This window comes from Barbatula barbatula (assembly GCF_947034865.1).
Source record: "Barbatula barbatula genome assembly, chromosome: 22".
Taxonomy (NCBI): Eukaryota; Metazoa; Chordata; class Actinopteri; order Cypriniformes; family Nemacheilidae; genus Barbatula; species Barbatula barbatula.
In genome coordinates, this window is record NC_136785.1 from 9820089 (window position 1) to 9835598 (window position 15510).

A 15510-nucleotide genomic window follows, 5' to 3' on the forward strand; every position below is an offset into this window, starting at 1 on the left:
AATGTAGAAAATGTCACTGCACCCTGGCACACAAAAACACCTCAGCGGATCTCCGAGTTTACCCTTATAGACTTGTCTCCGTGACCTTTCTCCAGGTCCTGTAAGCTTGTGTCGGACTTCTCTTCTCTGCAGTCTGCCACTCAAAGTATTTCTCGACTTCAGAATTTATACTAAACTGCAGAAATGGGTGGACCAGCTTGTGATTGTATGCGTATTAAAGTCCGTTTTTTTGTGTGAAATGCCACAATATATTATTTTAGCCATGCTTTGTTTAATAGGTATTGTATGTAAACATTTTTTGTTTTGCATTTGGAAGTCATAAGCGACAATCTGTGTTTTCATCACTTATCAGAAGTTATCACCCATGCTACCCAGAAGACACAGAAGGTTTTGAGATGTGAAAATCTGAAATACTCTCCCTTACCTTAATCTCTCTCTCCCTCCTCCTCCCTCAATGTCTTCACTGTTTTTATGCCTTGGAGTTTCAGAAAGCAACTCTAATAAAACTCTCTGCTCTCAGCGTGGCAGGTAAAGGTCTGTAATTGTATTTTAGCTCTCATTTGAGACTCCAAGCCCCTGGGTGAGTAAGCCGTGCGTCATGCCATTTCAGCGTTCATTTATGCCACGCTGCTGAGCTTCTTAATTACAAACGGCATAAAAGCAGAGCGAAAGCTAGAGAGAGCGGCAGAGAGAATAAAACTGACCCATGCAGACCGCTGGCCGTTTCTTCTGATGTCTTTGTGAGACTCACTTCCTCCAGAAGTCTAGCTGTGACCCAGATCAGTAGCGTTTCGGCAGAAATCCTGTCCTAAAGCATCTCCGAAGATGAAAAGCTTTGGATCGTTGTTAAAGCTGTCCGGTCTCATTTTGCCTTTCCATGTCCAAGCCTAGCTGGACGGATCAGCGTGAAGCTTGTCGTATATAGCGATAGGATGCAGTGATTAAGAGAGGAGACAAAACATATCGTATGGTTTTACCACAGTTTTTAATGAAAGTTTTATAAAAATTTGGTTGAAAATTTGACATTTATTTAATCAAAAAACATAACATTGCATTACTATTCATAATAAAAATAAAAATAAATAACATCTTTATTTATTTCCAAATTATTATGAGTTTCCACACTTAAGCATGTTTTTATGAAAACTTAAATTATTTGTTATAAAGAGGTGTATGGATGGAGATAATGAGTTCAACAAGGTCACATTTATGACTTTTGATGATCAATCTAGGATATATCTTTTGTTTCTTCTTTTTTTAAATCTGTAATTAAAATAAACAACAAAGCTCATCAAAAAATGACTTCATTTGTATTCATTCTCTAAACACATACGCATTCAAGTGTAAATGGTGGCGGAATATCTTCTCTCTCTGATGCTCGTCTCTCTGGGTGGCTGAGGCTATTAACGGCATCAAATCAAATCTTCACTCAATTTGAGTGAAATGAAATTACTCTGTTGGATTGACATGGCAATGCTTGTAAAATCTCGGGCGATTTTGCCGTTCATTAGCACGTCTTTTGTCGCAAACGGCGGCACGATCAACATCGAGCAATCTTAGGAATTACCCAGAGCGCATCTGTAATGAAGCTAAGGCCCCTGCTTTTTCCCATTTCTGGTTGTTTCTTGCTATCATTTTATCGCTCTATATAACACCTCACCCTTTCAACAGCTCTCTCGCTGCCCGCGTCTCTGTGTGCACATCAGCATCACTGTGCTGATGATTGTAATGTGGATGCCAGAGGCTGAGATGGGAGCACAATTGCGGCAGTAAATGGCTGCTGCCAGTTGGCTGCCACGCTAGCGTTTTTGTGTGCGTGTCAGTGTTTTTTCCTCAATTTTGTTCTGTTTTTCTGCTCACGTCTCTGAAGTGCTCGATGGTTGCTCTTTTTTGCACGATGAATGTTTTTGGAGTTCAAGGGGTAGCTCTCTGAGAAATGTTAGATTTAACCTTCTGCGTAAGCGACTGAGGGCTGCCTCCTGTGTTGATGAAGAGCTGTTTTTCTAAATCGCTCAATGACGCCTTTAACCCATTGACACCATTTTCAAACTCAAAACGGAGATGTTCTGAGATTCTGAAATCGTACTTTATTTCAAAGAAGTCAACCGCCAGTTTGACCCGTTGACCCATACTTCATAACCTATAATAATTTTTTACTTTTGTTTTTTTACTCAACATTTGGATGGTGTTTTCAGAGAAGTGTGTAGAACTGTGTATTTGAATGAATGCCTTTGATGGACATTTCTGATAATCTGTGGTTTTTCTTTTATACATTAGGGGGCGCTGTTATCAGTCTTCTGAATGAGTTTATCAACAAATACTCCATCTATGTTTAGATTATCATTCCAAATCTTAACTGGACAAACACTTTTTTTACGCTGATTTTGTTCGATGTAGTTTTGAAGAAACTTTCAAACCTTTACATTCAAGAGGTGATTAAAACATGTATTCCATCTTAATTTTTTAAGCACTTTGAAGCTCTATAAAGCTTCAAAATATAAAATATATTTCAGGTTTATAAATTCGTAGAAAATATTCTGAGTTTAGTGAAAATGCCTAAAAATGCTGGGAAGTTAAATTATCATTAGGAATTATTTATAATGACGACATTTTTTTTTATCTCTTACTGAAGATTATTATTTTAGTCATCAAAAAACATTTGCCTTACCTTGATGCATCTAACGGGCGATGGATATCCGGGGTTTGGGCCAGAGAAATCCTGACATGTTTCAGAATACTCTTCTCTTTTTCAGCGTGTTTGCTGCACATCTACATTTAGAATAACACACTTGCACACACAAGACACGAAATGTGGATGACTCTGAAATGATTCATACAAGACACGGTGGTAAAAACATTCAGTGCTTTACAGATAAGATTTCGGGCTTTAGCCCACCCCTAGCTCCGCCACTGGCATCTACACTAATAAGCCACAGTGTCATGTTTGTTAATGAAATATTTTTGCTAATTAAATTCCATAATGAGTTTTCTCTATATTCTGATCGTTTTCATCTTTTCTTTTGGCAGGTCTTCCGCAGTGGAGAGGGCATGGGAATCAGGCTGGACAGCGCCTCTGCCTTCCAGGGTGCTATTATTTCCCCTCATTATGACTCTCTACTGGTTAAAGTGATCGCCAGTGGAAAAGACCTGCCAGCTGCCTCTGCTAAAATGAGCAGAGCATTAGCAGAGTTCCGTGTCCGTGGGGTCAAGGTAAGCCCGAAAATCACCCAGAGCAGTGCTGAAATTTGCTTCAGATGTGCTTTTGAAGGTCATGGGGAAACTAAATGGCGATTGTGCTGTGCCATCATTATTAAAGTGTACTGGTCCAAGAAAATGCTTCAGTAAACGAATGCTAATGCATCAAATGCTGAAAAATAAAGTTGTTTTAAGGTAAAGCACCATTGACAGTGAGAGAGAGGGAGAGAAAGCGATCAGACTTGAAGCGTGTGTTTTTATTCTGAGAGGGAACCTATAGATTTCCTATACCCTCGTTAAATTTGCTGTTTTCTTTGTAACGCATCTGCGCACCAGGCACTTCCCAGTCTTGTCAGCCATCATGCAAGCAACCATCTGAGGTTCTGATCAGATCTGGAGTCCGCCGGAGCTAAAAACATTTAAAAAAAATGCTCTCCCACACAGACATCAGAACGCTCCGGATGAGTCACATCAGCCCATAGACAGTTATGTGGTATTTTATCAGCATAATGTGATCAGAGTTTGAGTAATGCCACTAATGGTGCTGTCGGTTAAAAGTTACAAACCATACCGCATTCCCTTGTGCTGGTTTAGGGAAGGGAGGGACGGATGAGAGAAGTTGTCAGGGAGTGATGCGTTTAATCAGCGGGAATGAAATGAATGCGTTTACCTAAACCATCAGGGAAGGAGCTTTCTTGTAAGTAGCTTTAGACATTTGTTTTAGAGGCAGAATATCTTGTTGTTCGGTTGTGACGGGAGGGTTAAGAGTTCACCCAGAAATGTAAACTCTGTCGTTATTTACTCACCTTTTGAAGAAATTTTGTAGAATGTTGGCAACCGAATATCAGCGGTACACATTGACTTCTAATGTATGGACACAAAACCAATGCAAGTCAATGGGGGCCACCGTTGTTCGGTTACCCACAGTCTATGTATAGTTGCAGAAAACACATCATGTTGACTTATGTTATACTTCCGACCTACCAACGTTTATATACTCGATACTTCACTTGATATTTATTCTTCTGAGTTTAGCATTATCTCAGGAGCACTTTTATATCTTTTAAAATCATCCGGTGGTCAGTTTCTCTGTATATACTGTATGTCTATATGTATACAATCTAAGTCCCTTATGAGATTCTGTGATGTTTGATATGCATTCAGCCTCCTGTTTTGTGTTTTTAGAGGTGTAAAATGGAACAGAAGTATTTGAAGTGTGGTCATCGGGGAAGCATAATGAATTGTTTTCAACTGCACCGTTTTTCCACCTAGCATATTTTCTCTCACTTCAACTAATCTCAAAAAGGAGTTAAGATTTCTCCAAGACTTTAAATACCTTTAAGGTTGATTATTTTCCATACCACGTTCTGCTGTCCACTCAATTGGGTTTCTACCCCAAAGCTAAAGAAAAGTTTGTGTCAGAACGTCTTAGTAAATTGCTTTCCACTCACTCAGTCATTCCAGCCCTATTTCTCTTTCCGTCTCTCCTCAACTCCCAGGTTTCACCACGGTGTAGCCGTGTTACAGGTCCTCACATATCAAGTCCTCATTTGCCCCGTAGGCCTAATTCCCTACTGTGACAGAGAAAAGTGGTCAAGGAAGCACTATGCTGCATTCTGAGAATCACATTGAGCTGCCGGGCGTCATGGCCAGTGCTTTGCTCCGTGTTGTGGCTCGCCTGTTTTTAATGAAGACTGATGAAGACGCTCCAGGATACGCGTTAAGTTCAAACCTCTCCGCTGTCTTAATTTACAGGTTCCCTCTCCCCTCCACATTTGATTAATTTCCGTCTTTCGTCTTCACAGCATTAATTCGCTCTCTTCAAGTATTCCCTCTATCTTTTATTTTGTATCGCTCACTCTCTCCTTCGGACTCGCACACCTGCGATGATGCTACCAGCAGGGTGGAGGCAGCCCTTCTCCTTTTGGGCTGTAGAGTTCCCTTTTTTTATAAGGCATCCTCAAATAGCCAATTCATCAAGAACCGCCACCACCAGATTAAATTACCTGTTCAAATAATGGAGCATGTTTATGACATCCGTTCACAGAAGTAGAACAGGGAAACCAGCAACAGTCTGACTCTGGGCTTGCTCTTGGCACACTTTAAAGGTCTGGATCAGAACTGCAGGATGTGTTGTACATGAGCAATTTGCAGATGTTTCTTCCTCATTGCTGATTTGCATTTAGCTAAAGCTTTTTATCAAAACCCACTTACAGCTCAGTTATTGCCGAGACGGTTACATGAGGCACATTTCACACAAAAGTTCTTCAGAATAAGGTTCTTTGTATAAATTGTATTCAATTGGTAAGTATTTGACGTGAACTAAGGTGGTCCAGAAGAATGTCTTGTTTCAGTTTTTTAACACTACACAACATTTGAACAAAATACAGCCAACATAACATTTTTAACCAAATAAAAATTTTAAAACAATATTTGAAAGATTTTACTATGTAAGGTTTACAAAAAAATTACGAATTAAAAAATGAAACCGGAAATGCTTCTAAACCACTGTTTACATCTTTTGAAGCAGTCTTTAAGATATTCTTAATTATTCTTAAAAAAATCGTTACTTTGTTTTTCTAACATGAAAGATTTAGCAGTTGTCTGGTTGTATAGTCCACTTTGCATGATGTAAACACTGGTCCAGAAGCACATCCAGTTTCAGTTTTCATTTATTCAATATTATTTAAAATCTTGCGTATATAATACAATTATTCAATTATAAATATTCTGTTGGTTTTTCAAACGTTCCTGTGGTGCAACAACAGGAAGTTATTCTGGACCAGTATTAAACCAGCTCTGTTTACATCATACGAAGTGTTCTTTACTAGCCTGCTCATGATTTAATACATGATTTAAACTAAATACTCGCCACAAATAATGAATTTACCCATCAGGCAAGAGAAGTTTGTGAAGTTTATGTACCAAATTTCATACACAAGTAATGTTTAGTGTTTTAACGCTTTAGCATTTTTAGTAAACACTTCATATTTTTGTATTTGTTTATCTGAAGAATTTCTCAGATATTTTTCTTTTCGGAACACCAGCTAGCGTATTATAGTAGTGAAATGTATTATGTAGCCGTTATTACACCACAAAATATCGATAAATAATAATCACCCGATTTCATTAAATAACATTTACATTTGTTTTTCATAAGTACATATCAGCATCCATTTTAAACCTGTTTGTGCCTTATCCACAAAAGTTAGATCATAGGTTCGAGTGTGCTAAGTAGACACTCGTGAACAGAAGTCATGCTCGCCTGAGGGAGTAACCATAGCAACAGTGCATTTACTGCAGCAGCCCATCAACTAAAAAACACAACAACTGTCATCATTCATCACTATTATTACAGATAGTTGGTAGATGGAATGTTATTACATAAGAGTTTTGATAAAAGCATCTTTACCGTGGTTTGCTAACTGTGCTAGCGAAAAACATTACATTCTACTTCACTTGACTGTGCTTTAAAATACTGACTGTGGTTAACACGTCAGGTTCAAAACAGGCAGATCTTCACCAGGTTTACATGAAAGCTTGTCACTTTGCGCTTTTGAGCACACAAAGCAGTTGCACAAGGACAGCTAACTAGGACAGCATGTTAATGTGCATACTGTTTTTGTTTGCCGTGTTAGGGGACAATTGCAAACCAGATACAGAATTATTATTTTCCATTAAGGATTTTGTTCTGAGGTGAGCGGAAGGTTAAAGAATTATCAAATGGAGCAGAAGATTGAAGTGTCCTCTGGAAAAGGTTGCGCATTGAAATCTCTTTTTAATTACTTCGCTTTCCAGTTGTTTGCTTTTTTCCCCTCAACATACAAGCCTGTGCTTCAACATTATTTATTTCTGGCCATTCCAGGCAGATGCGAATGCACGGACGTGCATGCAATACGATTCTTTGTTCACCCTTCAATCGATCTTTCAACTTGAGCAGGCACCGTGTTTCAGCCAGCAAGGTGATTTTTCTTATATAAATGTGACTTAAAAAACCCTTTACTCTGGGTATGCAAATGCGATCTAATGACTAAACCTCCTTGCTGTGAGGATTAAATAATACATACGCTAGTACACTTAAGTGGTTTGTAGTCTGACCACAGTCTGCTGCTATCAAAGTAGATTTAAACACACACACACTCGTACATTCATGCTCAGACAACTTCACTTTGTACCACCCTGGGTAACATTTTGCGAACTGTGTTGTTGGCCATTATAGAATGCTTCAGTAGTTGTTGATGGTGCTTTAGACATATGTTTAAAGAAACAGGCCGTTATCTTGCGAGGAACCTCAATTAGAAACCGCAGGATGGCAGTTTCCTTGCAGTAAAGAAAATCAACACAAGAGAAACAATTGGAGCCGAAGATACGCCCCTGGTGCTAACAGTTCAGTGTGATTAAATAAACTCCTGAATGTTTCATCTTGTTTTTCAGCACCGTCCTGCTGGCTTTCAAAAGCTCGCCAGATCTAAAAGTCATGTTCACTAAAAATTTAGTTTTTTTTTATGTTCTTCTCCAACGCTTTTGTTAGTTTGCGTCTTACACTTTTTATTCGTTCTGTCTCTTCTCTGGGATGCCTGCTTTTATATGATATCAAGATATGTTCATCACTGTCAGGAAGTTGAGCTCGTGTCAGGAGCCTGGAGGCCGAGCGGAAGATGCGAGGCTTGAGAGAGCTTCTCTGCGTGATGGCAGCGGTGGAAGAGTGATGGGCGCTGACAGAGATTAAGGGCCCTAGAGAGAGGGAGGCGTTATGGAGAAAGAAAAAGAACAGGCGAAGAGCGGTCTCACTCTTAAGTAAATACGTGAAATTGAATCAGGACGCAACTCAAATTTGCCATCCTGTTCTCCCTGGAGAGCCGCGGTCTCGAGTCTGAAGTGTGTTTGTCCTTCTTCAGTCATCATGGTCTTTTCACCTTCTATCATAGTAGAGCTGTACTTCTCTAGTACACTGGTATAAAGAAAACAAAGCACTCTTTATTCCCAGTTCACATTTATAAGAGGCTCTTTGTAACAATACTATTTGTTTTTACAAGGGCAATAAAGATTTTAATTGATCTCGGTAGGTCTGTCAACATAAACGCATGCGCTTTAATTTGTTCAGATTAACGCGTAAAAAATATTTAACGTCATTGACACAACATCTGTTTTTTTCTGTCATCATTGTCTAGTTACATGACCCCTTTAAATTAATGCAATAAGTAGTGAAAATAGGAAGCGCATTAGACCTGCTTAGAGCAGCATCTCTTAAAGGGGCCGCTTTCTTAAATGTTAATTAAATATTAATCAAAGAAAAAATTTAATTAATGTGATTTGTAGCTTTAAAGAGGATTCTTCTGTATTATATAGCAGTAAACTGTTGAGTGTTATTTTATTTTATATTTCCTTTCCTAAAACTTATTATAATGAGTTTGGAAAAAAATATATATTTAATAAAGACATCAGTTGCAAAGCCAACAATATAAGAATGTTGGATTTCATTCATAAAATGATGATGTTAACGTTGAGGTAAAATGTGAAATTATTAGAATGTAAAAGTATAATTAACTTACTAATCACACACAGCTTTAATGTTTTTTAAGCGATTGACAGCACTAAAATAAACATGTTAAACTAAATAATGGTGTATGTTTAATTTAACTATGTGTGCGGTTAATCGCACAAAAAGGGTTAAAATATTTATTAAAATATTTCATCTATTGACAGCCCTAGTTTATGATATGAATATTATCTCTAATAACTAATTTATTATAATATGAATGTTTGTTGATTAGTACTGTCTATTCTTTAGTTCTTTCTCTCAACCAGAGTTTGTTCAGTTTTCTTGTAGTTTTAAAAGTATTTTTAATTAACTTTTTGAAATATTGAAGTACTCAAGTAATTTTACTGAAATACTTTTATCTCAGTAAAAGTAAGATGGTAGAGTTTTAATGAAAAAATGTATTTCATGAAATGTTGTAAAAAAGTATAAATGAAGGGGTATATATGCTTCACACACTATATGCTTTATAACGTAGTGAAGTAGACATTTCTCAGAGTAAAAACACTTCGGTAAAGATACTTGATGTACTTAAGTAAAAGTACTGAAGTACTTTACACCCCTGTCATACATAATGTATTACCCCTTGATATATTTGATATCTTTAATATTGACAGAGTTGGGCTATGTCAAAGAAATTTAAAATATATAGTGTAAACAATGGTCGATTTGCTCCGATTTTAAGCAATCCACAGTTATTGTTTGTTTGAGGTAGGCTTTGTTCCATTCACACAGGACACATACTTGATTTCCAACTACAGTTACTAAAAGAACTGTTGGTCCGTGTATACGCAATGCAGACAGACATCTTCAACGTAGCACGTTGGCGATGAATGATTCATTGCATTAATTTATCATCACATTATCTTTTAATTAAATAATCAAACTAACTTAACAAATTAAATTGGCAGCCCTGGCAGCACCATTACTCTTTAGCTCTGCGGCCATTTGACTGCAATGTGACTCCTTTCGGTCACACATGAGCAGAGCTGATCTATATCCACACCAGCACGTGACTGTCATCTGTTTTTGCTTTCTGCTGCTGAATCGATATCTAGCTTTACTCCTGAAGGGACTGCTTTGGAGATCTCTGTGCTGCTTTTATGGTCGCTATTGTTTGTCCTATTGCAATGTGTTCATGTCGGTGCTTGTGAGTTTGTGCAGTTCTGTTGTATTCAAGATAAATTGTCTTCTCTCATCATTATTGCTGAATAATCCCTTCTAACGTCCTAGTGGTGGTGTTGTTTGAAAGCACTGTTTTCCCCCCGCTGGATGCTACGGTTCTCCCATGAGGACGCTGTTGCTGATATCAGGGTGCCTTTGCTTATAATCCTCAATAACATCCATGGGGACTTGAAGGTTCTGATGCTTCACAGGGTTGTTGGTTATTAATGGTGCATATTGAGAAATTTCTATGGTAACAGGAGTGCAAAAATACACAGCAAGTCTTTATCCTTATTTTTAATCCTTCACACATGCAGGATAAATTTCCTTGATGATTACTGTGTAAGGTTTTAAATGCATTACATTTATTAACAGTAGATAAATGTGCTTGAAGCAATATTGTGATACTAGATGCTAGTTTAATTGTAGATTATTTTTATTATCCCCTAGGCAAATATTTTTAGTGGTTGCATTTATGGTTGAAACCATTTTTTTGCCGTGTAATCGCACCATTTCACACTCACAAACATTTATGCTGTGCAATGGTCTCTTGTAAATCTTTAAACAAATGAGAAGATAATCTTTTTTATTCGTAGGATCCAAAGATTCAAGAATACATGTTTTGCAGTTCACAGGAAAGCGACGAATTACCTTGAAAACAAAAGTGCACGGTAGGAAACCGTGAACTAGATGTTGTTATAGTACTAGATGAGACTGCATATATCCCTTTGGATCCCAGAATCTGTACGCTGTCAGTTCTCTCTCACGAGACTCCATTAAAAATAAAGCAGGTGCTCACAGGAGAACAGAATCAAAGCTTTAGGAACAAAGGGGGCCGCATGAATGGGACACGGCACCTTGCAACCTTCGAGGTATTACTTAATGCCTTTTCAAAGTCCTGGCTAGCGGCGCTGGCAGCCGAGACCTGTCGTGAATGAGAAATCTTGCCACTGATGAAGAGAGAGCTGCTAATAGTGAGAGCGTATGCACCCGGGGTACCGGCGAGGTGCGGAAGGGGCTGACAGCTCCAACCTCCAACAGAAAAGCACCTGTCAGACGCCCACGCTCACCCTGTCCTGACTGGAAAGGGTGTGCGTTTTGATAAGAGGAGAAGAAGAGATAAAGCAGAACAGGCAGAGGCTTCTGGGTAAGTCTTTGCTGGTAGGGGGATGTAAGAAAGGGTGGTTATAAAGCCACAGAGTTGGTGCACTTTTTAAAATGATGACCTCCCCAAAACATCTCTCCGCCCTGCTTAAATTTAAGGGAAAGTGAGAACATCATGACCTAAAGGCGTAGAGGGGGGCGAGTAAGAAAAAAGTTCACTTGACTGTGTTCTCTTTGACCTTGGTGTCGGGAGTCTGAGGAGACCAGACAGCAAGGGGAGAGGAGGTCTGGTTATGTGGGAGTTGACGTTCCCCCTTATGATCCAGGTGAATGTCATTATTTTAAGCCCTATTCAGATGGTATTAGTTTTACACGAGCAGGTGGAGTAAAGTAATATTACAGAAAGATTTGTTTTATCCCCGTGGAATGGACTACTTCAGTAGCTATGCTTTTCCAGCCCGTGTGTAAAAATGACAGTGTCCGTCTATATTAAAAAATATTCTAAAAACAACTCTTTATAGTAAGAAGCTGACTTTAGCCTGAAAGGGAAAGTTCCCACAAAAAGGAAAATTCTACATAATTTACTCACCCTTTAGTCATTTCAAACCAGTATGACGTTCTTACTTCTGCAGAACACAAATAAGATATTTTAAAGAATGTTGATAACCGAACGGTTCAGAACCGTTCTGCAGACGAAAGAAAGTCATATAGGTTTGACATGACCAGTGGGTGAGTAAATGATGACAGAATTAAAATTTTTGGGTGAACTATCACTTGGAAAAGCCTTTTTTTACATTATGTGCATATTTCCCTAATTTTCTGTCGGTATCTCAATAAATAGACTCAAAAATAAATGACAACATGCTAAAACTACAAAGTTGATGATGACCTGAGATTTTTGCGCAGGACCGTATGTCCTAATATGTTGAAAAGCACTCGTATTGTACAGAAAGTAAAATGGGGTGCTTGTGATATCAGCTATACGTTTGCCATTTTACAAACTTTGTATGTGTTTGAGACCATTTAGGGAAATCGTTCGCTGTGCACCGCAGATGTTTCTCACCATGTGTTTGATTCGGTCTGTTTGAGTTTGAAGCTCAATGGATTAAAGTTGCTTAGACTGCACTTTGTGTGCTGCTGGGTTGTTGTCAAGACTCTTGCTCTCTTTATCATGATGGATAGATATAGAGGGAGGAGGAGAGCTCCGTGGGTGCAGCTGCAGTGAAGTCATCACTGCCAGAGAGAGAACAGGCCACCTCTGTCTGCATCACTGCTACTGCACCTTCTGCATGCATGATGTGCCGAGCAGCGACGTGCCAGCAGGAGGTTTTAATTGGGTAAAGGGGGCAGAGTGTTGCCAGTGGCAGTCAGAAGGATGAGGTTCTCTCTCCTCCATTTGCTGCCCACGCTGTTTTATGAACTCAGGGTTGCACGCTTTTCATAGACTGTGTAAAGACAGTTATGCTCTCTGGAGGGTGCTTTGGAAATAAAACGCATGCCTGAAATTTTAGACATCACACTCTGCAACAAAAGAGTCTGGAGAGCGTGCCATTAGTGAGTGATGTTTCTGAGTGGACACATGCCGTATTTCAGAGATGGTGGCAGTGCTTGAATTGTTAGTTACACCTAAAAAACCTGCTCATTACATCAATATAGATTGATGAATTGATCAAATGTCTAACGATACAACATATCGATGCATAAAATATTGATACCTATTTCATATTTTAGCTGAAAAACGTATGAGACAGTTTCCCTGACAAGGAGCCGCTTAAGTCAGGACTAGGCCTTAGTTAAATTAGGATATTTAAGTCAATTTAAAAAAACATATTTACAAAAAAGCATCACTGGTCTGCATCTTAAGATGAAATAATCGCACTGCTATATTTTAAGATAAGTCTGTGTAAGTTGTTTTCAATCAAGACCCCTCTAACATATAAGTTGTTTTGGGACTAGACTTGAGCCATGTCTGGGAAACCGCCCCTACAAGATTTATAGTCATTCAACTATTATATAACATTTTAAAACAAGGTTATATTTGTTAACATGAGTAAATGTTTCAACTAACATGAACTAAAAACGAGCAATACTTCTACAGCATATTTACAATATTATTAACATCTGTGACCCTGGACGACAAAACCAGTTTAATGGGTCTTATGGGTCAATTTTTCGAAATGGAGATTTTTACGTAAACTGAAAGCTGAATAAACAATATTTCTATTGATGTTTGTTAGGATATGACCATATCTGGCAGAGATACAACAGTTAAAAACTCTGATTAAAAGCTTCTAAGGCAAATATTTAGATTTTTCTGGACCCTCAGATTCCAGAGGCACTGTAGCAGGCCATCCACTCACAAAAATAAAGTTGTTATATATGGAAATAACAAAAAAATCTTCATAATATGAAAAATAAATAATGGGGTTACACATGAATTGGAGAATTGCATGTTCTATGTGATAATCCCCTAAGACTGGTTTTGTGATCCAGGATCACATTTGTTAATGTTAGGTGTTATGTTAATACAGTTTCGTTCATTGTGCATTCACTAATGTGAACATTTGATTTAAAAATGTTTTAGAAAATAAGGAAATGTAACTAACAATAAATAATACTGCAGTATTTATTAATCTTACGGTTCATGTAATGCTAATGTATTAAAGAATATAAGCAAATACAACCGCATTGTAAATTGCTAGTGACTATTGGTTTCATGTGTAACCCAGTTATTTTGTTTTTGTATGGGGACCGGAATTTGGACAACTTTTGGTTTTATCGCCATAGAGAATCATTGTAAGATCCGAAGCTCTCATCGGTTGGTGCTCTATGCTACAAAAATGATAAAACTGTGCCTGTTGTACTTGTAACACTAATTCCAGGTGTCCTGGGAGGATGAGGAACGGAATTTATTTCATTCAATTTCATAAACCCACACAAAAAGAGCAAATTGTGGTCGCAGAAACTCGATTCAACTCCAATCCCAGTAAAGACAAAAACGTTTATATACTGCTTATCATACTTTGACTAAGTTAGTTTCCATCTGCAGATCATTAATGTCATCTTGTGCTTCAGTTTAGTCTATGGCTAAAACTAGTTAAGTTAGTGAGTCCATGCTAACGTACAAACCTAAATAAATAATCGTTCTCATAGCATGTACATTGTAGGTCATAGACGAAGGTCTAGATTTCAGTGTCTCTCCATATTAAAGTGGTTAAATGTAAATTAATTTATCTTACATTGCGATACATCCTAGATGTTGTCATCTGCAATTGTGATGACCGTAACATGAGGCTTCTCCTGCTTTCATTTTGATCTGTAAACCCTCGCTTCCAAATAAAACAATTTTATCCACCGTATTTGAAAATCGTTTATATCTCACATGAACTCTCCTCAAACAACAGAGTATGTCCAAAATGTAACAAACTGCTTCGGACAAGGTTTTTACACTTAAAAACATTCGGAACTCTGGTCGCTTGTCCAAGTAAGAAACAGTAACTTGGTGGGGCGGGGCTTACTGATAGGTCAATGGGAATACAGGATGTGCCATTATCAGAGTGTTCAATTAAAGCTCCTGTTCTCATTATTATTATTATTATTAGTCTTTTGTCTAGTCTTTGTTTTTAACTGGGTTTTCAAATATCTACCCAATGAAAAGTAATGAAAGTGCTTGTCGACTTTGTAATGATTAAGTTCTGTGTTGTCCATGTATTCTATTTCCTGAAAACCAGCGAATTTGGATGTCTAAGGTTTTGGAAGAACAGTCATGATATTTTGGTTGCATTTATGAGTTTTCTAAAAATGACCTGGTTGTGTAAAATAGGCACATATTTAATATCCATGAATCGATCAATCTAACCCTGAATCGGATCGTAATAATCAAAAGGTATCTGCAAAAATAAGCTAAATGATAACGGATTGTATCGTGACAAAACGTCCAATTACACCCTTGTGTTTTATTGTTATTAATGAGAATGTAATGAGGAAGAAATTATGCTTCATATTCTGTACTTATTCAGTACTATATCTTTTCCAAATGTCTAGGGAACCAACTATATCTGCAGCATTTCAAAGCATCATATATGTACTCCTGAAGGTGAAAGTTTACAGTAGGTAGCGAAATTATGTACATATGTAATAAGATACCCTCTTTAGCCAGTTTTCAACACAGCACTGCATGTGTGTTTCATAAAGAAATAAATCCCAGGATGCATTGAGAGAATCTCGGTGAGCTTTTTCAAAGAGTTCAATAAGTGTACAGTCAAATAGTGCAAAGTATCAATTAGCCATTTTATAGAGCATATTCTAGGCACATATTGTTAATGCTGTAATTTGGCACAAATTTATACATGCCTATATCCTGAGCACTAGGGAGCATTTCAGATATAATATTATAGTCATTTCATTGGAACGGCACACCAGCTTGAATATTGATACAAGCAGTATACTTTCCCCGACTGCACCACGGTCGTCTTTCTAGTCCACACATCACACCTCCGTCCTGCCTC

The 15510-nt window shown here is 37.9% G+C and overlaps 1 protein-coding gene across 1 annotated transcript in view; it reads left to right on the plus strand.

Moving 5' to 3' along the window:
- pcxa (pyruvate carboxylase a) overlaps nucleotides 1-15510 on the plus strand; it is a 93082-nt gene that overhangs the window by 42211 nt on the left and 35361 nt on the right. The window contains exon 10 of the mRNA XM_079487100.1: nucleotides 3028-3210. Coding sequence (XP_079343226.1) covers nucleotides 3028-3210 — 183 coding nt within the window. The remainder of the gene's footprint in view (nucleotides 1-3027; nucleotides 3211-15510) is intronic.